General features: G+C 43.6%; 1 protein-coding gene across 2 annotated transcripts; it reads left to right on the top strand.

Annotated features, from left to right (window-relative positions):
* Window positions 1-27,036, top strand: slc41a1 (solute carrier family 41 member 1). Of its 2 annotated transcripts, XM_041954591.1 has the most exons (12): window positions 1-244; window positions 1,982-2,093; window positions 2,211-3,132; window positions 11,434-11,541; window positions 16,777-16,848; window positions 17,965-18,109; window positions 19,340-19,486; window positions 20,632-20,776; window positions 21,223-21,302; window positions 21,590-21,724; window positions 21,925-22,073; window positions 22,693-27,036. In XM_041954591.1, the coding sequence occupies exons 3-12, from the start codon at window positions 2,647-2,649 to the stop codon at window positions 22,876-22,878; spliced, it is 1,653 nt and encodes a 550-aa protein (XP_041810525.1). In that variant the 5' UTR covers window positions 1-244; window positions 1,982-2,093; window positions 2,211-2,646; the 3' UTR covers window positions 22,879-27,036. The 2 variants fall into 2 exon arrangements, with proteins under 2 accessions (XP_041810525.1, XP_041810518.1); XM_041954584.1 differs by having other exon boundaries at window positions 1,982-3,132.
* Window positions 27,037-27,045: the final 9 nt, after the last annotated feature.

Raw genomic sequence — 27,045 nt, 5'->3', positions numbered from 1 at the left:
CTGAGACACAGCCTTAACCGCGCGGGAGGGAGGGTTTAACCATTAACCACCATTAACCATTAAGGCAGCTGTGCAGAGCCGGTACCGTAGCCTACATAAGGCGTGCGCACCGGCGTCCACGCCTCAGCCTGAGCGCGTTACCAAGAGGTGGAGGATACATCCAGCCAGCCACACGAGTCCCTGTGCCGGAACGGATCATCACCGGCTGCTCTCCCTCTGCTCTCTGGACCGCTGACACTGAAAGGTAACCGCCGCCGAGGAGCTTTTTATCTGACTACCTGCTGGACATTTTAGCCGCTATTTCCCAGAGCAGCGTGAGAGGCACGTAGCGCCTTTATCTAACGGAATGTGTCACTTGGCGACTCACGCCGCAAAACCTCAGCTTCTGCCCTGCCTGTGTTTCTATTCTGAATGTAAAGAAAGGAAAATTGGGGTGCCTTTGCGTCCACTTTCACGAGTTAAATACTCGTGGTGATAGTGGCGGTGACATGGGCTCCAGCCCGGTGTTGGAACAGAAAGCCCCCTGCCCTTGTTTAAATGAGCATCAGAATAGAAAAGGAGGGCTCGTCTATTCAGCCCTGACCAGGGGAGCACTAATTTACGCCTTTGCCATGTTGGGTTCGGGTGGTATTGGTCCAGACTACTAAACAGAGGATTGTTACAGCGGGGAAAGCCAAAGTCTGTGTGCGGATGTCGCAACATGCAGGCGGAGGAAAGCTGCGTCAAGTCGGCAACAATAAGACTAGAAGCAAGTAGATTGGCCTTCAAAATAAAAGTGTTTAGTTACTGAGCTATGTGTAACTTTGCAAACGTAGGCCTACAACCTGCTTCATGTCGTCTGTGTCAGTCGTGTGTTGCCAGGTAAGGTGCGTGGGGCGCGATCAGAAGAGAGACTACAGCAGAGATCATCCCAGACTTACTACGGTCTGTAAACAGACCGTCAAGACTGTGTTTGTCTTTGCTGCCTCTATCACTAAACTCTGTTAATAATAAATTCGGGGGGCTTTCGTGTTGAGAGACTGTGTTTTTTCCTTAGATGAGTGAAAATACACTCCCCAGCACATCTGTTTCCATGACGAGGTGAAACATTTTCCCTTATTTAACAGTTCTGCTGTTTAATTCTAGTTGTGGTTGAAAATGAGTCTCTCAAATATAATGAGGTTTCTAATGCTGGCATAATTTTGAGATTAATTCTCTATGACACTTTCCTCAAATGAACCTTATATGCTTTCTGTCGTTACTTTGAATGTAAGAGAAGTTTTCCTCAGACAGTGTGGGCCCATGCTATGCTCCTGTCAGGGCGGAGGTGTTTACTTTGAAAGGTGTGACAGGAATCGTTGTCTTTGGGGTTACACTGACGGTACTCTGACGATCCGTTTCCAGAGGATGTACGCAGCGCCTCTGTTAATGGTAGAATATTTTTAGCTGCCGGGAGGATATTAGCCGCTGGATAAACAGCTTTTAAACTCACTGTCCGTCTCTCCTCAGTTCTGTCATGTCAGTGGAGAGTGACGTGTGTTTTTTCTGCGCGTAAATACTAGAATAATCTATTACAAGGGAGGAAGGAGATTTTATCATTCACTGAATATTTGTTTTCAAGATTCCAGCAGTTTGATTTTATAATTGTGATGCTGTTGTACTGAATTTCTGTCCTTTTTAAACTATTTTACATTTATTTACTATTCCTGTAACACTCAAATGCTTTTTGTTTGCTATAAAATGTGCACATCCATCTACTTGACAACATCTGTCGATAGGAAAATTACATTTATTTAAAATACACCATAGAGAAAATTTTCCAAAGATGGAAACTTGACCACAACCATACTGCCACACTTCTTCTAGGCAATTCTCACTTTGTGTGTGTGTGTGTGTCATCAGAATGTTACAAGCTGCTCATATTTGGAAATAAACCTGGAATGCGGCCGGAGAATGTTTGCATTTATAACTGACTAATCGATGAGTTTTGTTGGTTTCCCAGGTGACTGCCCACTCTGGTTGGAGGTACTTCTCTGCAGCGGGTAATTCAATCCTCATACTGCAGACCTTTAAATATCTCCCTTGAAAGCCTGCCAGCAGCCACGTGGTGTAAGGTGAGACATTTGCAACCCGGTACACCGACCAGTCTCACATGAACAGTGGAGGAAGAGCATGACCAGTCTGCACTGCAATCTGGCCGCTTCAGACCTCTGATTTGATTTTTCCTTTAGGTTATACTGAACTCTAAAGGACTGTTTCCAAGTGACTACAGGGGATTTCTAGTGAGTCCCCAAGCCTCTTGTTTTCCTCTCTCGTCTGTTTAAAACCAGCATGCTTTCTTCTTTTTTTTGCCGGCCTACCCTGAGCACCTTGCAGTGAATGGAGAACATACTGGTTCTGCTCCCGAAGCACCGACAGGAACACGGGCTCTGCAGACGCACGGCTGCATGTGCCTCGCTGCAGGTTTTTTCCCACAGAGCAGTTTTCTCCTGGTCTTTAATAGCGACCCCCACTCCCCGTAAGCCTCTTTAATGGGATAAATCAATTGGACTGATCAGGTTCAAAACCAGATCAGGTGGCCAGTTCCATTCTGAATTCCCCGAAACTGTTAGGCCAAGGCAACCTGACCTTTTCTTGTCAAGTCCACTGTCTTCCAAAGGCTTCCGCATGGTACTTTGGTCGAAAGAACAAGACAAACTCCCCGACATCGACATGTCCTCCGGGGCCATTGAGATGAAGAAGGAGGGAGGCCCCCTGGACCCGGCCTTCCTCAACTCTAACTGCTCCGTCCACCCGGTGATCCTCACCAAGGGCCCCGAGGAGGTGACCCCGGGGACCGGGGGCGAGTTCGAGCTCACGGAGGTCACTTCTTTCACGGAGAGGGCCAGTGAGACCAGGGAGGATGAGGAGAGGTCGGAGATTGTAGTGGCGATGGACTGCCGGGCCAACGCCAAAGGTCAGCGGGAGGAGGACGCTCTCCTGGAAAACGCAAGCCAGAGCAACGAGAGCGACGACACCAGCACCGACCAGAGCCCAGAACCGCCGGCGCCCCTCAAGGAGACCTCCTTCTCCATTGGCCTGCAGGTGGTCTTCCCCTTCCTGCTGGCCGGGTTCGGGACAGTGGCAGCGGGAATGGTGCTAGACATCGTCCAGGTGAGAGATACCCACGTATTCTATATTGTACATGTACTTCTCAAAACTGTGCTCGGTTTTGCATGATTCTAATGAGAAACTGGTTTAGTGAGTTAAACTTCTTCATTACACCAAATGTGGTTCTGCTCTGGTACAAGCCTAAAGAACATGTTTGGAAACGTTAACGGAAAGTTATGTTAAAAGTTAAAAGTTAAATCTTTCAGGTACTTTGGAAGATGGTGGCAAATAGGGAGCAAAACAAATTTGGGCCAACACACTTTGTTCACTATTACCAGCAGCACTCTTTCAGACTGCACTTTATTCCCTCTCCTTAACTGTGAAACAGGAGTACCATCTTATTTAAACACCCAGCAAAGTAGATGAAATGTTTCACAGTTGTGTGTCTGAGCAGAGCCGGTGCTCCGGGCAGACCATGTGTACTGAGTCACACTGTGGGATGGGCTTGCCCCTGGAGCATTTGAATGAACTGGTTTAGCGAGCTCAGTTATCCTTGGCATGTGTCTGTCATTGTGCTGCTGCCCAATCGGATGGCATGCCTTTTGAGGATGGGCGGATGGGACAGCCGTGACACTCCATGGGGGTATTTACATAACCTTTTACTCCCGGGGCCTGCCCGCCTGTCTGCCCCCAGGGCTGAGACATGCTGGTCACAGACCCTTCAACTCAAAATCTGGCATACTTATACAACAGAGACAAGAATAAAAGGTTTAATGTGGTACAGTGTGTATCCAGAGAGCTGCTGGATCAACTCTTCCTCCAAGAAAAGATATAATTCAATTTCTAATTACTCTCCTCCCTTCTTTTCCTGTTGACTCACTGTAGTTGCTGTCGCGCTCTGAATATAGCGAAGTGTGCATGTGCAGTGTAGAAATGCAGAAAGGCCAAAGTCATGCTGACAGGTCAAATATTTCTTTAAAGTCAACTTGTGATGCAGATAAAGCTGGAGGTGTCAGGCTGCCAGGAGACCAGTCCGGGCACATTGTGTACACGCATACTGATGCCAACATGGTGGACCCCAGGAACTCAGCGCAGAGAGGGGAGGGGGAAGAGGCAGGGGAATAAGTCTACTTTCTTTGAGCACCTGAAATGGCAGCACACTTCAGTCGGCCTAGAGTCGGAGTGAAAACAAAACACGATGCGGTGTCAAAGCCTCCATTACCGTGCGGTTAGGTATCCTCACTAAACCAGGAATGCAGAAGTCTGAGGTCAAAAAGTTTTCATGCTGCCTCAACTTAGGCACCATGCTGCTGCGGTTTCTCCAGTTTCCAAAACACTCAGCGCACCATTCTTTTAGAGGTGAGGCTGGGAAAGAGGGGACACAGAAGGTATAGGGTCTTATCTTTCCCCTCTTAGGCAGCCTGTGGGAAGGGCTCGAAGAAACACTTGCAGTGCACTGCGAGGCGAGGCTTGATGCTCAGTCTCACGCGACTGTTCCGTAGAGTTCGGCTGAGCACCTAGCAGGTCGTCTCACCGCCTAAATCCCCCTCCGTGACACCGTGAAATGCTAACTCAGCTAATCCCTCCTGTCCTGGAAGGTAATTCTCTCTGTCGCTCTGGTTTGGTCAGCTTGAAAACTGGCCTGACTTTAGAAGTTGACTTGGCTTTTTGCGTCACTCTCTATAAGGCTCCTTTGAAATGTGACCTCTTTAGCGTTGCTTGCTTTGACTATGTATAACACACAGACCGACAGAGCTTATGGCCTCATTCCCACTCGAGGTTGGCCCAGAAAGGACCGTCCAGGCTGGTATAGAGGAGTGAGACGTCTGCATAGTTTTGCTTAGTGACTTGGCAGCAGAATGACCTAAAACTGTCAGTCTCTCACAGCCAGGGCCAGAAACTCAGGACTCCGATGGTGACCTGCTCACTTGGACTGCAGATTACACATGGTTTGTAAAGGTCATGTAGTTCTAGTTTTCCTGGCAATGCCAGTGTCGAAGGCCAAATGGGTGATTTGCTATTGGTGACAAGCAGTGGTGGACAGCAACTAACTAACTACATTTATTCAAGTATTGTACTGAAGTACAATTCGAGGTACTTAAGTATTTTCATTTTCTGATACTTCATACTTCCACTCCACAGCATTTCATTTCTACTCCACGACATTAATTTGACAGCTTTTAGTGACTTTTTAGTTTTGATAATAATACATACGTACAGAAAAAAGATTGTACACGATAGATGATAATACAAGCTGTTAAAATACAACACACTTAAAGACTAAACCAGTGGTTTGGTGTGTAGTCAGGGTCACATTTCAAATGTCTGTGAGTCGCTACCGGCTCCACCAAATAGTCCTTTTGCCTTCTAAACTTCTCACATGGCTCCAATATCTCACCAAACATCAAAGATCAGAGAAAATGTAAAATAAATAACTAAAAAAATATAGAAAGAGATTTGTTTATCAGAACTGTTGTTTTCTTTTTTCCTCTCCCAGTAATCATCTATATTTTTGTATATATAGTATACAAAACACCTCCGGCAACAGTAACATGCTGCCCACACACTGATGCTTCAGAATTAATAATCTGATGTCATGTACGATAATATATCAGTCAGAGGGACCAAACCAGTACTTTTACTTTAATATTTTAACTACATGTTGCTGCCAGTACTTTTGTACTTTTACTTAAGTAGGATACAAACCAAGAATGCCAAAAAAAAACACCAACCAAAAAACACACAAAACACAAAAAAGAAGCCCACTTGTTTGTGCAGTGTCTGTCCATTTTCATCTGTGTGTGTATGTCTGCCTCCGTGTCTAGCCGTCTGTCCTGCGCTGTGGTGTCTGTAGACTCGTACAGCAAAATAAAGCAAAGAAGTGGGACACAGCTTCGGCCTGAAAAACAAACAGTCTAAAAATACAGGCCCCAGTAAACAGGAAATTGTAGTCAACACAGTGGTTTAACACCAGCCAAGGTCTCGCTGCCCACCAGACCCCATTTTGTTCCAACCACATCCACTTGCCTGGTTTTCACACAGGAGCCACTGTGAAACCAGAGCGTGGGCTTATTCCCTCAAACTGAATCATCGTTCCAACTCCTGGCTTCCAGCCATTCATTGGACTGAGTCGATGCTCAAATGTATGCATCACTAGTATTACGTTCCTTCCAGGATTTTCCTGAATAATGCCACCAAAAAATAAAATACATGATCTAAGGGCCCAAACTAAGGGCCATTTTGTAAACTTCAAGTGGCGCAACTATTTGTGCTCGTTATTGCACTGACCGACCCTTCATTCATATTGGTCAGTTCCATCAGCCAAGGATGTGTCCTGAAAATCATTAACAGCATATCAGCTCACAGCTAACACCTGACAACATCCCAGACAGTTTCGTGGTAAGGATCTGACTGATAGAGGCTGGAAGGATTAGAATGCTTTTGTGTTGCCCCAAACCCTGGCTAATCTTTCACTCTGCCCGGCATCCTTGGGAATCTTTGTCCCAGGTTGCTTATTTGCACTCCGTCAGGTCAGATAGTTCAGGAATTATCCACCTTCATCTGGTCTGTGGACACCAACACTCCACATCTCAGGCTTCTTCAGGACTAGATCATGCTTTTTTTGTACATATATAGGAGCTTCTGTGCTCTTTAGCGTTTGTGTCACGAGGAATTTTGAGCTCTCGGTTTACGCCCACACAAAAAATAACCCAACTGAAATTCAGTGAATCTGGTTCGTCTTGTTCATGTCTTGTTCAGGTCTTGATGCATAGCTGACCTTCATCTTTCACGTTTAACTCCAATAAGCCAAATCATTTCAACCACAGCTATATTCATTTTGCTTTCATGTAATGTGTTTGCACGAGGCTGCACTCACACTGGCCTGTCCACGCTGCACCAGAAAAATGACACGGACACCACCTGATGAGTTTTTGTGACGCTGCCGGAGTTGCGTTGACATTGAATGCCATCAGGTTCAGCTTCCCGCTCAGTACAGCAAGTACAGTGATCACAAATAAAATGGGGCCATGTTACTCAACTGGGCAACCCGACCCTTGTGGGGCTTGCATACCAGAGCTCCTATAGGTCTGTACACAGAGGTGCTGGGGTTGTCCAGTAGAGTTCCTAGAACCGAGTAGGTGGCCATGAGGAGGGAGGGCTTGTTTGGCTCAGAGCCAGTGTTCCATGGAGACAACAACATATATCACCACAGGGGAGGCAAAGAGGGAGATAGGGGAATGAGACAGAAGTAGAGAGAGAGGGAGAAAGCTTGAAAACATGCGGCTGTGAAAGAAGAGAGGAGTGCTCACAGAGGTGCTCACAAGGCTGCTGGGTTGGCAGGAGGCAGTGAGCCAAGCTAAGGGGCTGGCTGTTGGAAAGGAGCTCAGCTTGGCTCGATGACAGCAAGGGGATAGACAGAAGGAGTTTAACCCACACCAGTTCATTTTGTGCCACACCTACTGATACAACACAAACTGAACTGTAGGCGACACCCCTTATCGGTCTGTACATCTGGATGCACAGTGGGAGCAACACAGGGAAACAGAAATGCGAGCTTGTGAAGATGAGAAATGTTGGCCAACATTGTTTGCATGTCGCTTCATCGTAAGCTACTCCTCTATTTTCCTCCCCTTGTCTATTTTCTCCGTTCCTCTTTTCTTTTCTGTGTCAGCCTCGGTGAATATTGATTCAGCTCTGGGCAGACTGGACTCTTAAGTGCAGGGGGGCCTTTGAGGCTGGCTCCAAAGATAAGCACTTTTTCTGGAGGTAGATCGAAGGCCTCAGCAGTAGCCCTTTTTCGGGCCACAGTAGACCACAAACGTGCTATCGCTGCACGAACTCGAATGGAGGCACTTTGCCACAGTGACAAGCCCAGGGACTCACAGGGAATCCACCTCTCAAGGGCTGGCTGGCAGCCAGGGAGGAGGTTATCGAGGGTCAGGTCTTATAACACCAACTATAAATTTCATTGCAGGCTATATGCTAGCATCTGGATGCATAGCTGAGCAGACACATTCTCTTGCTAAACAAGATTTGTGATTCTCTCAAGCAAGCCCATCACCTGCTCATGTTGTCCTTTAAAGATTTATTTTTTTATTTTAAGATATACAGGTCTGGAAAAAAAATAAGAGACCACTACAAAATTATCAGTTTCTCTGATTTTACTATTTATAGGTATTTGTTTTATAAGAAGAGTATTTTTGTTTTATTCTATAAACTACTGACAGCATCTTCCCAATTCCAAATAAAAATATGCTCATTTAGAGCATTTATTTGCAGAAAATGACAAATGGATGACAAAAAAGATACAGTGGTTTCAGACCTCAAATACTGAAAATAAAACAAGTTCATATTCATTTTTAACACGACACTAATGTTTAAACTTTACACTTGATTCAGAAATCAGTATTTGATTCAATAACCTTGATTTTCAATCACAGCCTTCATGCGTCTTGGTGTGCTCTCCATTAGTCTTTCACATTGCCATTGGGATACTTTATGCCACTCCTGGCACAAAAAATCAAGCAGCTCAGCTCCTCTTGATCACATTCCAGAGGTTTTCAATGGGGTTCAGGTCTGGGGATTGGGTTGGCTATGACAGGGTCTTGATCTGGTGGTCCTTCATCCACACCTTGATTGACAGAGCTGTTTGGCATGGAGCATTGTCCATGAGGAAAAAAAATTGTCCTCTGAGGAAAAAATAATCCTCAGAGTTGGGGAACATTGTCAGAGCAGAAGGAGGCAAGTGTTCTTCCAGCATGACCTTGTACGTGGCTTGATCCATGCGTCCGATTCCAGCCTTGCTGAAGCACCCCCATATCATGACTGATCCTCCACCAAATTTCACAGTGGGTGCGAGACACTATGGCTTGTAGGCCTCCCCAGGTCTACGTCTAACTATTAGATGACCAGGTGGACTCATCAGAGAAGATGGCCAGTCCTTTGTGGTCCAATCCTTATGGTCTTTTGCAAACCTCAGCCTTTCTCTTCTTTGCTTCTCATTAATGAAGGGCTTTTTTCTGGCTTTACACGACTTGAGCCCTGCCCCTAGGAGCCTGTTTTGAACCGTTCTCTCCGTGCACTTCACCCCAGCTGCCATTTGCCATTCTTGTCGCAGGTCAATTGATGTCATCCTACGGTTGCTGAGTGACATTTGAATGAGTTGACGCTCATCCTGGTCAGTGGAGAGTTGTTTTTGCCTTCTGCCGGTCTGTAGCTTTTAAAGGGCAATGTCTGCTGCTTGGTCTTGTTCTTATTAATCTTAGACATTTTAAGGATGGAAGCAACCTGATGCTCACTGTATCCCTTTGCCAGTAAAGCCAGAATTGAACCCTTTTCCTCACTCAAAACTTTTCTTTTCAACTCTTTTGCCATGGTCGATTTTTTCTTTGATTCCAATTACTTTTGAGGTACAACTAGCACTGTTTTTGCCATCCAGCTGGTCCTATTGCAAGAGGATAGTGATGACCACAGCAGTGTTTTTTATACTTTTCCTTGTTAAATACAATTTGTTTGAGTTGATCACCTCATCAGAACTTCGTCAAATAGAATGAGGTGTGCCTATGTTGGAATTCAACAGACACTGGAAAGGAATGGCTGCCATACATGTGGAGATGCTAATTTCAGAAAAAAATGCAGTGGTCTCCTTATTTTTTCCAGAGCCGTATATAAAATACTCAACTTTGAATAATAATTCGTGTCTGATATGTTTTTTTCCGAAAAAAAAGCTCAACTCAGCTAAAATCTTTAAAATGACATCTACTCCTCTCTCTTTTAAAATTCCAGAATCTATGGATATGTAATTTTATTTCATTTCTAAGGTTTAACTGTTAGATACAAGATGTCTCCTCTCAGTGTATGTTTACTGGAGGCTTTAATTTTCCAGGTAATAGGTAGGTAATATTGAACTAGGATTGGCTCCCAGTCTATTTGTGATGTTCTTAGGCCCACACCTTGAAATTGGATTTTCAGTGAGCACAGAGAAACTTTCCACTTTCAGTAGATGAATGTGCAAACATTCGTAGAGTCAAACTCTGCAAATTCATCACTCTGCACAGTGAAGCTCAAACGTTCAGCTGCTTCAATAAGAAAAATGCATTTTTGAAAGGAAGGGGACTTTAAATTTAGCTGGTCTAGCTTCCGGCTCTCTTTGGTTCTTGTGGTAATACTCACAGGAAAATGTAGCATTTTATGCTAAGGTAGGAGCTGAGCAGCAAGGCTACGCAGAGCGATGGTTGTTGCTGAAGCACTCTGAGGCTTTAAATGACTTACCAATAAAGTACTTGTTTGTTATTTTATTTCCACAATTGTACATCACAGGTACCATCTTGCCATTTCATTCATTCAGCCTGACACTGTGTTCATGTTAGAGAGCGTGTCCAGTCGACGTGTCTTTCAGTCGACACAGGAGCTGCAGTAGCAGTTGCTAGTGCCAGTCAGTGTTTCTGACAGCGATCCAAGAAATATACAAAATTATTTCCTTAAATTAATTCACAACAAAGTGTGCAGCTCCATCCATCTCACCCAGGCTTTTGGCCACTGTTTTTCATGGGTGTAGCAAGGCAGTGAGCTATCTTGGTAGGAAGATGATGTTCCCATTCTTGTTTGGTTGTCTCTGATTGGTTAGAAAAGAAGGCATACAGCGCCTTGGCATAACACACTGTTAGTACAACATCAGACCTTTTCAGAGATCTGGAACCAGGCTAGAAATCCTATACAACTCTAGAACAATACATGAAATTACTTTATTATTTACATGAAAGGTTCTTTCTACAGGAAGACGATCTGATTTGATTTTGGGATGCCAGGCTGTATAAATTCAAGTAATGGTGAAGATACAGAGTTTCACTTTTATGTGAACCATTCATGTGTATTGACAAAATTATTACCATTTGCTTAAGTAATTACATTATTATCATGTCCCTGCCCCAACTGCTATTTTGTAATATATTATTTTGAGGCAGCCCAGTGTGATTGTGTTGCAGCTGCAGTACATGTAGATTGGTGAGTAAAGGTGAAAGGGGGGATCACAAGGGAAAGGGGAGAATGGAGGCCAAAAGAGGAAGATGATAAATCATTTTAGTATGACATCCCAGTGACCTTGTTCTTGTAAAGGATAGCGGACAGCTGATATGATATAGAGTGTTAGGGACTGTATATCATGACTATCTGGTCCGTCGTATGGGTTTGGTTTCACCACTCAATCAGTATTAAAGAACAAGGTCGCAGAGACATTCTGCTCCCAACTAAGGATAAAGTCTATCTCTGTCAGTGACATTGTGTGCCTATGTAATTCGGACATGTCCTGCTGCAATGCTATTATGTTGATGTTGTGTTGCTGATATTATATGGTGGTCGTTGCAGCACTGGACGGTGTTTGTGGACGTGTCGGAGGTGTTCATCCTGGTTCCAGCACTGCTGGGGCTCAAAGGCAACCTGGAGATGACGCTGGCCTCTAGACTGTCCACCGCGGTAAGAAATTTGTGAAATTGTGTGTCGATGAGGTATTACCTTCATCATAAAGTCTTTCTAATTATACTGAAGTATCAGATTCACAGTCATCATTCTGTCTGTAAAGTATGTCTAGAATTTTTTTGCGTTCTTTGTATAACACTTGTTTCAGATGACTAAGGTTGCGCAAAGCATTACCCTCTCAAAACTTAACCAATCTGTCTCATTGCCTGGCAACCCCTGTCACACACTTTAGAGCTGATTGTTCTTAGAGTCAGAGGTCATATTGCCAAATGTGACCCTGGTTTCAGACAAACTGATAGCAGCATTCCTGTTCCAGCCTTTGTTTTTTAACATTTTCACTGACCAGCCTGTTCACCTTAACACGCAGGTCAGTTTACTCCTTATAGCTGAACTAAAAGCATATGCATGCATGCTGCACACAGGGTGACCGTCGACTCAACCAGCACTCTTACAAAAGCCAAATCCAACCCCACTTCAGCCTCTTAGAAGTGCTGTCACTGCCTTCTGCCATCTTTTCACTTACGTAAATCAAACCCGCATTGCATGCTGCACCTGCATCTGGAAAACTGTTGCTAACTTTGGTTGACGCTGGAAAGCATTTACAGAGAGTTGTAATCAGACATGTTATTAATGGCAATCAACATTTAAAATGGTAATACTAACTACTGGGAATTTTACTGTGCTTTAACTTGAAACCAGTAACCATTCCATCCTACTGTACGCCCTTTGTGAGAAGCTACGGTGTTTTTAGCCAGATGCTGAAGGTCTTAGCAAGCCTGTAAGCTTCTGTTAACAAGAACAGGCTTCACATACACTCCAATTGTTTTGGGTTTTTTTTAAATAAAAAAAATCTGTATATTGTGCATAATTATAGCTAGCTATCTTGCTGTCTATCCATATTCACATTTTAGACAGTTTGAACTGTTCAAGTCTGGCTACAGGGTTTCCACAAGGAGCATTTGATGATAAAATTATATCCGTTTTTTGTGGCTCGTAGCTCCACTGAGCACATGGCTATAACGCCGCCGTCGAGCTAGCATTGTCCATTGTACAGTTTGAGGGGTCGGTGACCTAGCAGCATTGCTAGGTCCCTACAGTATTGAGGGCGTAGAGAATTAGCCCAGTGTGGCCCTTAAGCGCACCAATCCTCACATTCTTTCCACTGGAATGAGGGAAACATGACGAAGCTGATTAGCATAGCTAGCGGCGGCCCACCCAGCATGGAGAGCTCAACGTAATCACGCGACAAGAATAATCTATTCTAACAAGACAGTTTTCGAGTCTCGAAACAAGTCGTTCTAGTTCATTTGCCAAAAGCCGTTTTTTAAATGAATAAACCAACAGCAGTCTCTGTCTCTGTCTGATCAACAGCAGTTGAGCTTCCCTTGAGCGCACACAGAGTCAAGATGTATGTTTTTGCTAATGAGATCTCATACTGTAGCCTACATTCATGTTTTCTCATGTCTTTAAAAAATTCTGCAGTACATTTAGTTATTATGACCAACCTTATAGTATTTGGTCATGGTAGCTTCAGTGAAACTCGAACATTTTTCAAGAATTTAATCTTGAAAGTAAAGCACGTCGTCCTGCTTCAGGTGCACATTCTCATCGTATACGTAGCTCAAATATAGAATTTTCAGCTTGCTTTTCACAATAAGCACCAACTCCTGGCTGTAGATAAAGCAGAACAAACACCGCCGTTGAGTTTGTGGTCAGTCACGTTTAACTTTCCATGTTGTTTCCATATTCATTGAGAGTGTGGCTGTGATGGTGAATCAGTGTTAGTTTGGGAAGTTTATTCAACAATGTTTCACCAGTGTTTCAACACTCATCTAACAAAATGTCATTGTTTTTGTCCAAGATGTTAAACCTGAAATCTCGTGTGGCTCTTTTCAATGTAGTGCAGTGTATCTTGAAAGAAGTCACTCTAACACGCGACATACAACTCAACAGAAGTTCATTTTACGTGGGACTGTTATACACAACGTAAAGTCTTACTTGCTGATTAAACGGCTTTGAATATTTTTTTCACATTGGTCCCATTTTTCAATCTGCATCGTGTTCATCATAAAATAGGCCGGAGTCTGGTGCTTGTCCTGAGACATTACTGTTAGCTCTCTGCTGGCTGGCCCCAGCAGGACCACGTTTCTTTCCACGCCGCCGCTAATTATGAGCAGATTAAGACCACTCTAAGTTTCCTAATGCGCTTATTACTGAAAAAAGTAATCCCTCGTACTGGCTGGCTGTTGGATTTTTCAATTCACATGACCGTGTTTCCTTCTTGATTTTTTTGCCTTTGGTCTTTTGGGCCTCTGACTGAATATTTCACTGAAATGAGGCTCACCTTTGTACTTTCTCATCATTGTTTATCCGACTAAGCAGTTGTTTTGTCAGTTCTGCCTCATCCCTTCTCGTGTTATTGAGCCTAATTGATTTTACGTATTTAGATAATGATATTTTGCGGATTACAGGAACTTGGCAGCACCTGCGTTGCGACTGTTTCCGAGTTGAAAAAAAATAATCAGAGATTACAACCAGTACAAAAGCCCACTTTATCCGCATTTGATGTGTGTTCGATGTTTCAACATACACTCCATTCACGTATGTTCGTGCTCCAACCTTGTAAACAACAGATTTTCTCCTTAACGAGTTGACATTGAATGGCATTATTATTCGACTGAAAAATGTAACGGAGCTTCTGAAACGCAGGGTATTACAGCCTCTCACGCACGATATGTCACCCATGAATCACTTTCACAGTGTTCACCGGGCTGCATCTCTGCGATGATCCAAAACGCCACTAATCCAGCCGCCCACACACACACACCCAAAGCTGTGGACTTGGCATCATCATTGCACATCATCACATAACACCAGGTGACGCTTCTGTGAATTTCTGAGCTTCATCTGTGCAATGATGAGTCAGTTTGCATACTGTTGCTCTAATTATATGAAGATCCTTCTCTAAAAGGTTTTCCAGGTAAAAGTTTGTCCGAAAGTAACATTACGATTCTTTGCATGTGGCGTTTATTGTGAGACTATGACGCTCCCAGTGCTCTGCACAGATATTTGGCTTTCTCTCATCTTTCCGCCTTAAACCTTCTTAGTAGCATTTGTGGCAGTCTGCCCCCTCTGAACGACAGCAGGACTGTCAGGAGACATCCATGCACAGGTTCGGACGAGGAGTACGTGTGCGTGGCTGTAATCTGTCTGATACAAGCTGCAATGACGTACAGTCGGACACACATAATCGTGTCGTCAGTCAGGCTTGTGAGTTTTCCCTGTCATGCTGCCAGATATGTTCGTCAGATGAGGATGGTGCTAGATTGTGGGAAATTTGAGAGGGGGAGAGAAAAGAGTAAGAGGAACATCCAGTCACTGAGACTATCTCTCTATGGTTCTTCAGTATTCATCAGTTCTGCAACCTTTGGAGCGTTATATATTTATATATATATCATCCTCGAAAGGTTCAGTCGTTGGAGCGAGGTTCAACACTTGATGAACACATGACTGTATAATGGATGATACTACATGTGCTCAGGAACACAGCGTAAACCTGTTGTCTATAAACCCATTTCATTTGCAAATGATTGCGTTCTCTTTTAATGATGTTTTACACAGCGTCTTTAGAATCAGGGTTGTAGAATAGTCATGATGGGGTTAATTCCCAGTATTTCAATTGTTTTCCAGCCTCCATTGTGCTTTTTATCACTTATCCTGATAGCTTTTATGTTTTGCCTTAGCTTAATATCTCTAATCCTTTTAATGTTTTTGTGTTATTTGTGTTTCTAATTTTGGATGAAAAAAAGAACAAAATACTTAAAATATGAAAACACTAGTGGGTACAGTTAAGAGGATTTATGCAAAGTTTCAGTGTTAAAAAGGCAACATTTCAGGGAAAGTTCATGAAGGCTGCATTAATTTATCCAAGCTAACTAATAACATAACGCAGCAACATAGCATTTCTTTGTTGATGTGTTTGAAGCTGCTACACCAGTGTAAATCCAATATTCACTCCCTCCAACAACTCTTCACTGGCTTATTGCTAATTTTGTCAATCTGGTGTTGTGCAGTGTGCAGTAGGTTTAACAGATCCATTTGGTTTTATGTTAATATCAAAAATATTGATTGAATGAAGGTGTAACTGAGGAATTTTGTCACTTCTTTTTTTTAATAAAATAGGATTTATGGACTCAATATCAGAATAAATTGATTCCAGGAAAGAAAAGAAAGAAACTTTTCAGATAGCTGTTAGCATAAAGACTACAGGAACAGTTCCAGTTTATTTTAGCTTAGGTCTTATTTTTTGTAGTGTAAGCTATCATTCCCATCAATAATAATAAGATTGTACTCATCGGCGGATTGCTGGCATAGTGGCATGGCTAAAATGGGAACGGTAAACTTATTACCTACAGTTTACCCAGTGGCTTCCTGCAACTTTGACCCACAGTTCAGTTTTAGTGACATCTTGGATGCTGTTAGCGTGTTTACAACTGGTCGGATGGCTTGTGTTTTTTGCCGCTTCGGACTTTGTTGCTGTGTTCCCAGATCTCTTCAAAAAATGATGGCGGAAACTATGTAAATAACACAAAAGTTTAATAAACTGGAATTATCCTGCAAACATTCAAACCCCTTAACTGCAACGTTATACATATTCAGACATATTTATTAATGTCAACTTATACATGCATTTATATCATTTCTTCCACTGCTGTATTAAAGCCAAACATGAAGCAGATATATGCTCTCACACACAGGCTTAGATTTGTTTTGATGTGTCCAGATGTTTCCCTTTCCTCTGCATATGTAAATGGAAGTGGAGAAAAAAGAAGAGGAGATGCTCTGTTTGTGTCCTCTCACTGTGGACCAGCATTAGGATCATTGCTCTGGACACACAGTAGCCCACTGTAGCCACAGCCACTTGACACTTGAGACCATCAGTGTGTGTGTGTGTGTGTGTGTGTGTGTGTGTGTGCGCTCGCGCGCGTGCGCGCGCTTGTGCATGCATGTGTGTGTGTGTGTGTGAAAGAGGGGAGATGAGATAAGTGGAGTCGGCCGCAGGGTGGGGGATCAGATCAGAGTGTCTTTGTCAGGAGAACTGACGTCTGATTGTTCTGATGGGACCAAGAGGCAACAGCATGTACATGTGCTGTGCTGTGCACACAAACACACACACACAGAGGCACAGAGATGACAATGTAATGACCTTGCGTGCTCTTGTCTCTCTTTCAGGCTAATATTGGTCAGATGGACACAGCCAAGGACATGTGGAAGATGATCATGGGGAACTTGGCCCTCATCCAGGTAAATGAAACACATCTGTAGAGGACGACGAAGAGCATCACTGACCACGCTTACATCTACTTAACAAACCCTGTTATGGGGAGAAATCAGGTTAAGGCAAGAAATCAGATAATAAGTTTCTGTGCCGTTCAGTTGCTCTGAAACTCAGTTCACGTGCAGTTAGTAATCAGATTTTTTGGAATCTTGATCGCCGCTGCAGAGAGAAGACATACTTCTGTTGGTTTTAAATTCCTTCTGTTTTATTTTTCTTTTCTTTTCATTTGGTCACACATTAAAAACCTGATTGCAGTTCAAAGAACATAAGGGAAATCCTGTGTCGGATCAACATGACATTCCAGGAATCAAATTACTGACAAACCTGGGAACAACGTGGTTTCATAAGTGCACTGTGTGTACAGTAAACACGACAGCTGATCGCCACTGGGCACACCAATAACACTTGTGTACTGTATGACAGAAATCACATGACACAATTTGAATGAAGGCACGTAATTAAAGCCCCTACACGCCCCCTGCACAGTGTGTTTCCACTTATGTTTGATCTCGCTGCACATTCAGAATTAGTAGAAGTTGCTCCACCCTAAAAGATGCAACTTAACTGTCTGGAGAGTGACAGAGATGTCAGTCAAGCACAGTCTGATGAGAAAACCCAGGTGGGACAGAAAGGGGCATAATATATTGATATATTTATATGCGTGGACATCCTCTCTTTTCGCCGTATTTGCTCCGTGAGTCAGTCACCTCTCCTGAGGGTCTGCTATTTGAATTGTGCTTGTGGTTATGTAACATTTGTGTCCATAGTTCCCGGAACACTTGAAAACCATTGCCAGGCGGGTGCTGACACAACCTCCTGTACAGGGTCATTGTGCACTCACACAGGTTCACAATGGTACTCCGTTAAGAGAGTTAAATTGGATATTCATGTTTTACTTATTTTGGTAGTTGGGTCAATCTTTGCACTGTGACGCTATACGTTTGAATGCCAGCGTTCAGATTCTGGAAGCTGCTTGCATGTAACAAGATCTCACATACATCGGCATTTAGGCTACACGTTAGCTGTAATTGATAGCTACATGAAGCGTTTAAATGTGTGCATGTGTGCGTGCGTGTGTTCAGGTCCAGGCCACAGTGGTAGGGTTCCTGGCCTCCATAGCTGCAGTGATCTTTGGCTGGATCCCAGAGGGACACTTCAGGCTGGGCCACGCGGTGCTGCTGTGTGCCTCCAGTGTGGCGACGGCCTTCATCGCCTCTCTGCTGCTAGGTATGACCAGCGCACAGGGTGTGGGGGATACTCACAGTGTCTGGGTTACATTTGACTTCCTGTGCAAGTTGTCTTCTCTGCAATTGTTTCAATAAAATGCCACCTTAAGGTAGCTAATGTAATTTAAGTTACACAGTGAGGTTAGATTACTTGGCAGCCAGCTAAGCTACACAGACAAAATGGCTTGATACTGTAGATATATTAGTACAAATAAGTATAAATGTATGTGTAACCACAGGCACAGCTGTTCGTGATATGTTGTCATTAGTTACAGTGTTCATTTTGAATGACAAAAATGACTGAGTCTACGGCCATGCTTTGAACATCAGCACGCAACGTGTTCAAAATGACATAACTAACATGTTGATGTTTACCAGGTAATGATTACCACGTCCACCATCATAGCTTAGCATGTTAGCATGGTTTTTACCACAAAACACAAAGTAGAGCCGAGGCTGATGGGATTAATGTCGCAGTTCTGCAGGTATTTGGTCATAAAGTATTGTGTTGGACAAATAAAAATAAAATGATCTGATGAAGTTGTTAGAATTAATTCTGAAGCATAATAATAATAAGCATTAATTCTGAACCTGAATGTCAGGCCCAGATAAACTGTAGTGTTGATCCTTCCAGTAAATATCCAGCTGTGTTGTTTGAGTATGGAGTGAAGTGGTGGACCGCAGCTGACTGACACTGTCATCTCTAGAGTCACATGAGCAAAGCCAAGGGTTGTTACTGCAAAATTCCAGGTGAAAATCAGATGAAAAAAAATACCATACTGTAGCTTCACCATTTATTTTTTTTTGTTAATGGCTTTCATTAGCTCATCAAATATCCTTCCACCACAGCTTCTCCCTAGTTCCCCTTTTTATGAGAGGAGGCATATTCTTAACTGTCCTCGCCAGACTCTCCGTCCAGCAGCTCTTTATTGCTTTGGCTCTTCTCACTTTATGCTTTTAACACAACCTTCAGGTTTTGTTTTTGCCAACTTCAGCTGTCATGATGGAAAACAAAAGAATCTCAATTCAGTCTCCTGGACGAGACTCTGGCCCCACACTTAAAGTCAACATGTTGCTCTATGTGTTGTTGATGCTCACTCTTGTTTGAAGTCAACAGCCAATAAGATCCCAGAACCCTGATCACAGATGTTACACCAAACACAGAATATTACATAGAAACACGGGTCAGATGGCTGCCATGTGATGACATCTCTGACCTAAAACCCCACAGGGCTCATCATGATCGGTGTGATCATCGCGTCCAGGAAAGTCGGCATCAACCCTGACAACGTGGCCACGCCCATTGCTGCTAGCCTGGGAGACCTGATCACGCTGTCCCTGCTGGCAGGCATCTCAACAGGATTGTACTTGGAGCTAGGTAATAGACACACACATACACACAGACACACACACACACAGAGGTCACAGAATTAATGTGATGTGTTTAATATTTAATGTAATGCTCAGTTATTGATGCTTAAGTCTTTGGTCTTCATGGATCATTCAGCTGTCTGTGAAGGGAGCACATATAATACAACACACACACAACAATCAAGCCAGTGATGAGACAGAATCATTTCCAGCATTTCAGTGATGGCGTCATCACAGTTGCTATATTTGTGATGCAGCCTCAAAAGCCTCTATTACCTTTGAAGATGTTATGTAAGAGGAAGCAGCGTGTGTAGAAATGTGTGAAATGTGACTCTGGCTGCGCGGTAAACAAGGATGAAAGCCGCCCACACCTAACCTCGCTGTGTTTTTAGGGCGAGAAACTCCACAGCTATTTGGCTCTATTGCCAGCGCTGCGATCATGTGTTCACCGCTGACAGACAGACAGACACTGACACAAACAGGAGCAATGTAACCGTCCTGACCAGAGTGTGGAGTAATCCCGTAACTCCTTCCTTCCACTCAGAATCTTGACAGTCTTACTCACTTTAAATGCCACAGACGGCTACTATATTGAGCCTGTTTGGGTTGTTTTGGCTCAAACTTGCAAAAACACAGCCGGTGTCTGGGTCTTGTGTACGTAAGTGGTCTGTCTACTTTAAATGTTGTGTTTGTGGTGGTTTTGTCCTGTGGTCTCAATTTAGTAGCAACACTGCCTCCTAGAGGCAACACCAGGGACTCCCTGCTAGTGTGAATACAGTCCTCACACTCAACATTTATTCCATTCTGTTCAGTCCTATTTATTAGTTAAATGTCAAACTCAGTTGTAGCTGCTACTTTAATATTGGTCTAATGTAATGTAATACATGCCATTGTGTATTTGTTCTGTCTTTGAAGTGATTCTGATTGCTAAGGCTAAGGTGATTATTTATTGTTATTATTATTATTATTCTCAGCAAACACACCTTTCTGGTTGTAAAGTATATGTTTTAAATAATATTATTGAAGCTATAACATTGCAAAAACAGAGCCATCAAATAGTCACAGGTAAGACATACAGCTTGATCTTGCCCCAAGACATTATCCACAGATTTCGCTTGGTGTGTGAATCCCCCTTCCCTTCTTCCCACACAGACAATAACTACGTCAGCCCGCTGGTGTGTGCTGTGTTTGTGGCGTTGTGCCCCCTGTGGGTGCTGATAGCCAGGAAGATCCCGTCCACCAGAGAACTCCTCTACTCTGGCTGGGAGCCGGTCATCATCGCCATGGCCATCAGCAGGTAGAGCACACAGGGACCAGTTCATGTTATTTAACTGCAGAATACACATACATACTGGAGTTTCCAGTTTCTCGTAGCCTATTCCACTGCTGACCACTTAAGCTCAATTCTTGTCTCCATTTTCAAAGATTAAAAGGAACTATTGGTTTTAAGACTGCATTTTTAATTTTAAGGTGTTTACATGTATGTACGTGAAAAGATTTATTTTTCTACTTTGAAATCACAAACTAAATGTAATGGAGTAAAAAGTACAGTACTTGCCTCTAAGATATAGTGGCGTAGCTCCATAACATGGATCTCAGCAGCTACATCCCACCACTGATCAGCACCTACACCCACACGTCCCAGATTCTTAACCCGTGGGATGGCTCTTCATGTGTTTTCTACGTGATGACGACAGGTCACGCAGTGAAAAATGATTTCAGTCGATCTCGTCTGTCTTTTAGTGTTGGTGGTCTGATCCTCGACAAGACTGTCACCAACCCGAACTTTGCCGGCATGGCTGTCTTCACGCCGGTCATCAACGGTGAGGAAATGAAACCTTAGTGATTGTTGCTGGGGGGCAGGAAGGTAGAGCTGTAGATAACAACAGCCTATAAGTTACCAGACATACAAACAGCGGTAGAGAGAGTGAACAGATGTGTTCGAGCATTGAAGTGTGTAGTTACAGCTGTTGATGTCAGCACCACAAACAGATGTGCAAAGTGATCATCCTTTAAAAATGACACATAAAGGTGGCATAGAAAAACCTCCCACCCCCATACTGAGCTACTTTTGTTCTGTTTCCACCCTGTGTGTGTGTGTGTGCATTAGGTGTGGGAGGTAACCTGGTCGCGGTTCAGGCCAGTCGAATCTCCACATATCTGCACATGAATGGTCTGCCCATGGGGGATCCCAACCCCACCCCCCGGAAGTGCCCCACACCCTGCACCTCCTTCTTCAGCTCCTGTAAGTTGATGGGCGGCTGTGGAATGTTCCACTGTTTCTCTCTTGGTTTTATCTCGTAAAAAGCACACGTTTCCATCAGGGCTTGTCACCAGGATGTGGTCGCCCCTCCCTCATTTTGAGTTTTAGTTCCAGCGTCGGTCCGGTGTTTTGTTTCTTTTAATATGTGGCTGGTTTGAAAGTAGATCATCTCTCTCTTCCAGCTGTGAACTCTCGCTCGGCCCGTGTGCTCTTCCTCCTGGTTGCCCCAGGTCACCTCGTCTTCCTCTACACCATTAACTCCCTGAGGGGGGGGCACACCACCCTGACACCCATCTTCATTACCTTCTACCTGGCTGCTGCACTACTACAGGTACTCACACACATACAAAACATGCTCTTAATCCTCACACCTCCAAATCCCAGCATCATGTAACACAGACCTGCTTGTCAAACAAGCTGATTGGTTGATCCACCCTCCTTGATTTGACGGCCTCCTGACTTCAGCAAGTTCAAGAATCATTCTCCATGTTTCTGTATCCCTTTTACATGTATGGTGCAAAGTGAATTAAACCCAGTTATTGTAGGTCTTCTCTTACAAACAGGGAAATAGTTGTTCAACAGTAATGGAGAAAAAACTTTTTAATCAACATAATTCATAACATTTTCCCAAATACATGCAAGTATATGGTTGCAACTAGTCTGCTATTTATATTAATTATGTGTTTCCGTTATCAGTATTGTTTGTGTGCACATGTAAACAATAAAGCAGTGATATTAGCCACATTGTGAACATGTAAATTCCAGCAATATTTCCCTGCTTTTGGTTAGAGGCGCTGCCATACACTCATTTCTGAGTGGTTGCCTCTGCAGCACTGCCAACAAGCTCCACAAACCCAACAGCATTCTTCAGCTTGATGAATTTATGTGGGAATATTGCAGAGAGATCTCACTGTCTCATTCAGTAAACCTCCTGTTTGCTCCTCCTCCAGGTGATAATCCTTCTCTACCTGGCCGACTGGATGGTCCACTGGATGTGGGGTCGAGGCATGGACCCTGACAACTTCTCCATCCCCTACCTGACCGCCCTGGGTGACCTGCTGGGGACCGGCTTCCTCGCCCTCTGCTTCCACATGCGCTGGTTCATCGGAGACAGAGACACTAACGCGGGCAACTGAATGCATGCTCAGATACACGCACACACCACAAAAACAAAACAAATAAATAAATGTACGCTTGCACGCACGGACAGCGACGAATATCACCCGTATGCCTGAACATTATCTGAACGTGGACATCGTCTACGATAAAAGGGCTAATCTCCTGTTGGGCTCTGACTGTTGGTACAGTGCACTTGTAGGGAAGTAGCGTTCATCTTCAGGATATCAGGACACTGATGCTCCACAGCAGCAGCCCAGAATCCAGACAGTATCTGTGTTTCACATCAGAAACACGCTCATCTCCACCTCAGCCATTACATAAACTCCACCTGACTGATCCAGCCCCACAGACTGCGCTACTTCTTTACTCTGCTTAATAACTCAGTCCTACTACTTGTGCTATACTACACTATTGACAAAGATTATTATCTTTGTTCAATAATTGGTTTGATATGAATCAATATCTCCCCCACATGCAGGGCCTATTCTCATTATTTTCAATGGGGACGTTAGCCCTCCTGTTTTTAAAGATCAAGTTCTAACACTTTAAACCAAGACAACAAAAGACAGCAAAAAATAAATCCAAGCAAGCAGAGAATGCTTAATCACCAAGTGCTACGTCATATATACTGAATGAATATTATATGAAATGCAAATCGAATGTTTCATCTCTGATTTAGCAGAGTGCATAGGGCTAGCTGGTCTCTCTGTTTGACTTTGGCCTCGTGACAGTAGGGACCAGGGTTGGGGAGTTTTACCACAGGGGACTGGACCGCAAACGTAACAAGCTAAATCCCTTTTGGTGTTGCTCCCATCAGCGGATGGCTTCCTTTGACTGCTTTGAGTGAGCAGCAACAGGATTGTGTTTCCAGCTCTTACTTCCCCTCATTTCTGGGCTCGAGAACTAAGGATATCAGATCTGAGGTCTGAGCACAGTCCAACAAATGCCTACGTCAGCCACTACCAGAACGGATTTAACTTTGATTTTGTTAGCAGTTGAGATTAATTAATGCCTATTTAAAAGTTTAGGTTAATTAAACTTGTGTGTTCCTTCACACAATAGTCTGTCTTCTATTCCTCAGAGGTTACTTCCTTTTTTGGGCCAAATCTACTAAAAACTGCCATTATGCAATGTCCTGAGTAAGATTCTTCTTTGTTTGAGCAAACACACAGAAACAGTGGGAAATAGTAAGTGGAAAATGGCAGCACAACTGTCAGTTAGGACTGTGTGGGTTCACCTGACACACAAAACACACCTCACTGTTTGTTGCAGCTCACGATGGGTTTTTTATTGTGGATGCCAAGAGGTTAGAGAGGTCTTATTTTGGTCCAGGTGAGCATAGCACCAGTCCCCCCTGTCTGAAAGCATCTGCCAACTCTGTACTGGAGCAGGCCAGTTGTTGTTGTTGTTGTGTTACCCAAGTCAGGCTTACAGTAAGTGACAAGAGGCTCGCCATGCTGCAGCATCCAGCTGGACGGCACTGCGTTCACACGTGGTGCAGAGTGTGGAGGTGGGCTAGTTGCTTTAGCCAGGATGTGCTCGCTCGGTTTCAGCTGCTTTCAGCACAGTCTGATGCCACATAAAGGTACTGATTGCTGATATTTTGTGTGGATATTTTGTTATCTTTAGATCTGTCTCTTGACAATTTCGATTCCCGCAAAGCATTTTGATGTCGGAGCACTGAATCGATGAAAGACAGACCAACGAAGTTGTTTGAGGTTGGCAGTTGGGTCACAGTGGCTACAGGAAATTGTGGCAAACTTTTTTTTCAACTGTTTCAGTGTTGGCACTGGCTTTCATGCTGTCGCCTTGAGATTCAGACTCGCCTAAAGCTGTCAGAGGGTCCAGTCACACCAGCATACAAAACAACAGAATCACTTCACTCCAATGGAATTACTGCAATCAGGAGTTTTTATCTGCTTTTAATTATTCCTCCCCTGTCCGAGTATAAACTGCTCCACAGGGGAGGAGTGATGTGTTGACTGTTATGAGACAGGAAATGAACTGTGTGAACTCATAGTCAATCAGGAACCAAAAGTTAGCAAGTGTCCTTAGCTTAGACAGCTTTTATACCCCTTCAGTAACTTTTTACTGAATGAAATGTTGGAAGGGGGACACAGGACATGGACAATGGAAAGGAAACTTGGAGAGCTACTGTAACGGAGCAGTTTGTGGTGTGAGTGTACACTGAGGAAGATTTCATTGCAGTTTTAATTTTTTTTTAGTCGGTTAGAGTCAAATTCTGTAAAAGAAAAACTTGTTTTCTTCTCGTCACTTATAAAAATGATAGAATAACTAATAATCTCTCTGGTCAGGAAGACCCTGACCTTTTGATAAGACAATGACAGGACGATGTGTAATCCCAGAGCAATACCTTAGTCGCACGTCAGTTTAGTGCACGCACACACACAAACACACACACACACACACACACACACACACACACAGAAACAAGCTGTGTGACTCTTTCTTTGAGGGCTTACAGGTGAGGAGGAGAATGCAAAAGGAAGTCGTGAGCCATTTTGACAGACTGTACCAAGTACAGACACTGGCCCAGAGGAAAAGCCCAGTGTCTTAGAAGAAACTTGCATGTGATGCTTGATCCATCTGGCGCTTGTCAGACTGTGTTGTTTCGAAGGGGCCAGCAGAATGCATGTGCAGGGCACATAGTGTGAATGTGCAAAACTTGATTATTTTATCTGTTCTTTTCTTCTTCTTCCTCTTTTTGTCTGACTTGATTTTTAATTGCGTTCAAATTGTGATTTTTTTTCTATTCCTTTCCTCCTCACCCTAATCTTTTTAACTCTTCACGATTATTGTTTTGTGTCCTGAATTTCATAAGACAAACAACCACTGTAAAGATGAAGCAACTTCTCCACGCTGGTCAAATGCACAAAAGTACTGTAATATGCAAAACGGACACCAGAGGGCACCGCAGGGATTCTCTTAACTGTACACCTTCTCAGTGCATCTCTGTGTCCTCTGGATTGAAACCCACACACACTGACCCGCAGTGACATTTGCTCTGTCTTCTTTTCTACAGCGTTTGACTTGTTGTAAAAGTTGCGTCCTTCCATCTGTTCACTTTCAGTCTGTATCCTCCACTCTTACTGAGCAGGTGCCAGCGTTCTGCCTCTGTGTCAATGGAAAGTTGTGAATACTTCTATAAGGGGGCAAGTAATGCTTTGTCTATTTATTTTTAGAAGCACACAAAGCAAATTGTACATACTATATTTATTCTATATATAAGGTTGTTTATTTTGTCATTTCATTTTGGCTCAGTTTCGTTGTCACCTTGTTGATATCATTTTTATCTTCTCTTTTTTTTTTTTCTTTGCAAAAGGCCAGTAGAGCTTTTTGGTGCATGCCGCAATAGAAGGGCGGTGAGGCTAATTCATAGCACAGTGCCTAATACCAGTCTTTACACACCTCACACATATGTGCAAACACCCCGTCTCAGACAGGGAAAGCATACTTGTAAGACATAGAATGGCCTTAACCTATCAGAGCCAAGCTCAACTCAGAGTAACCAATCAGGAGCTAGGTTCGCCACAGAGTAGCGTCTCTTTAATTAGCTTTGATTAATAAAAGATGTACAGTAAGTTGATTGTGTGTAATGTAATAATGACTTTATATGACGCAGCAATGGAGAGGAGGGCTGGTAGCATCAGTTTCAAGTTTTTGGTCACTTGAATCTGCAAAAACTAGGACTTGGAGACTGAAAAAAACCCACTAGCCTGGCTGCACAGGGCATCTGAAAAGTCTGGAGTCAAGTTAAGCAGCAACTGGAGTAAAATTTTAATTTCAAATCAGAAAACCAGAGAAAAAACAAGTGCAACATGCCCAACATTACCTCTCCCGATGTGTGTAACATACCCGGCCTCTAATACCCTTCATCCACCTACTGCCTTGTTAACCTCAGTGCTTCAAACCCTGAAGCCCCTGAACTCACAGGGAACCACACTGATCCTCAGGCTGCCAGCATCCACATCAAGATGGAGCTTTTGATTCAAACCTCCACCTGTCGCAGTCAGTAAAACGTGTTCAGTCTTCCTGGGGCTGAGATCTCTGCGTTCTCTGTGTGTTCTTCTTGTAAAAGCCCTCCCTCTGTGAGGCTGGAGGAAGGCCTTCTCCCTGCAGGACTTTGTAAATTGCTGGAAATAAAGGACTATGTTATTTCATAC

Source organism: Chelmon rostratus, chromosome 2 (assembly GCF_017976325.1).
Source record: "Chelmon rostratus isolate fCheRos1 chromosome 2, fCheRos1.pri, whole genome shotgun sequence".
NCBI classification, from domain to species: Eukaryota; Metazoa; Chordata; class Actinopteri; order Chaetodontiformes; family Chaetodontidae; genus Chelmon; species Chelmon rostratus.
The sequence above is the reverse complement of the archived record's forward strand: the minus strand, read 5'-3'. Positions and strand labels throughout refer to the sequence as shown.

Excerpts from the sequence above, each read along its gene's own strand:
- slc41a1 (XM_041954591.1), top strand. The coding sequence starts at position 2,647 with ATGGTACTTTGGTCGAAAGAACAAGACAAACTCCCCGACATCGACATG. Across the intron at positions 16,849-17,964 it reads GGAACTTGGCCCTCATCCAG|GTCCAGGCCACAGTGGTAGG; the intron begins GTAAATGAAACA and ends GCGTGTGTTCAG. Across the intron at positions 19,487-20,631 it reads AGGATTGTACTTGGAGCTAG|ACAATAACTACGTCAGCCCG; the intron begins GTAATAGACACA and ends CTTCCCACACAG.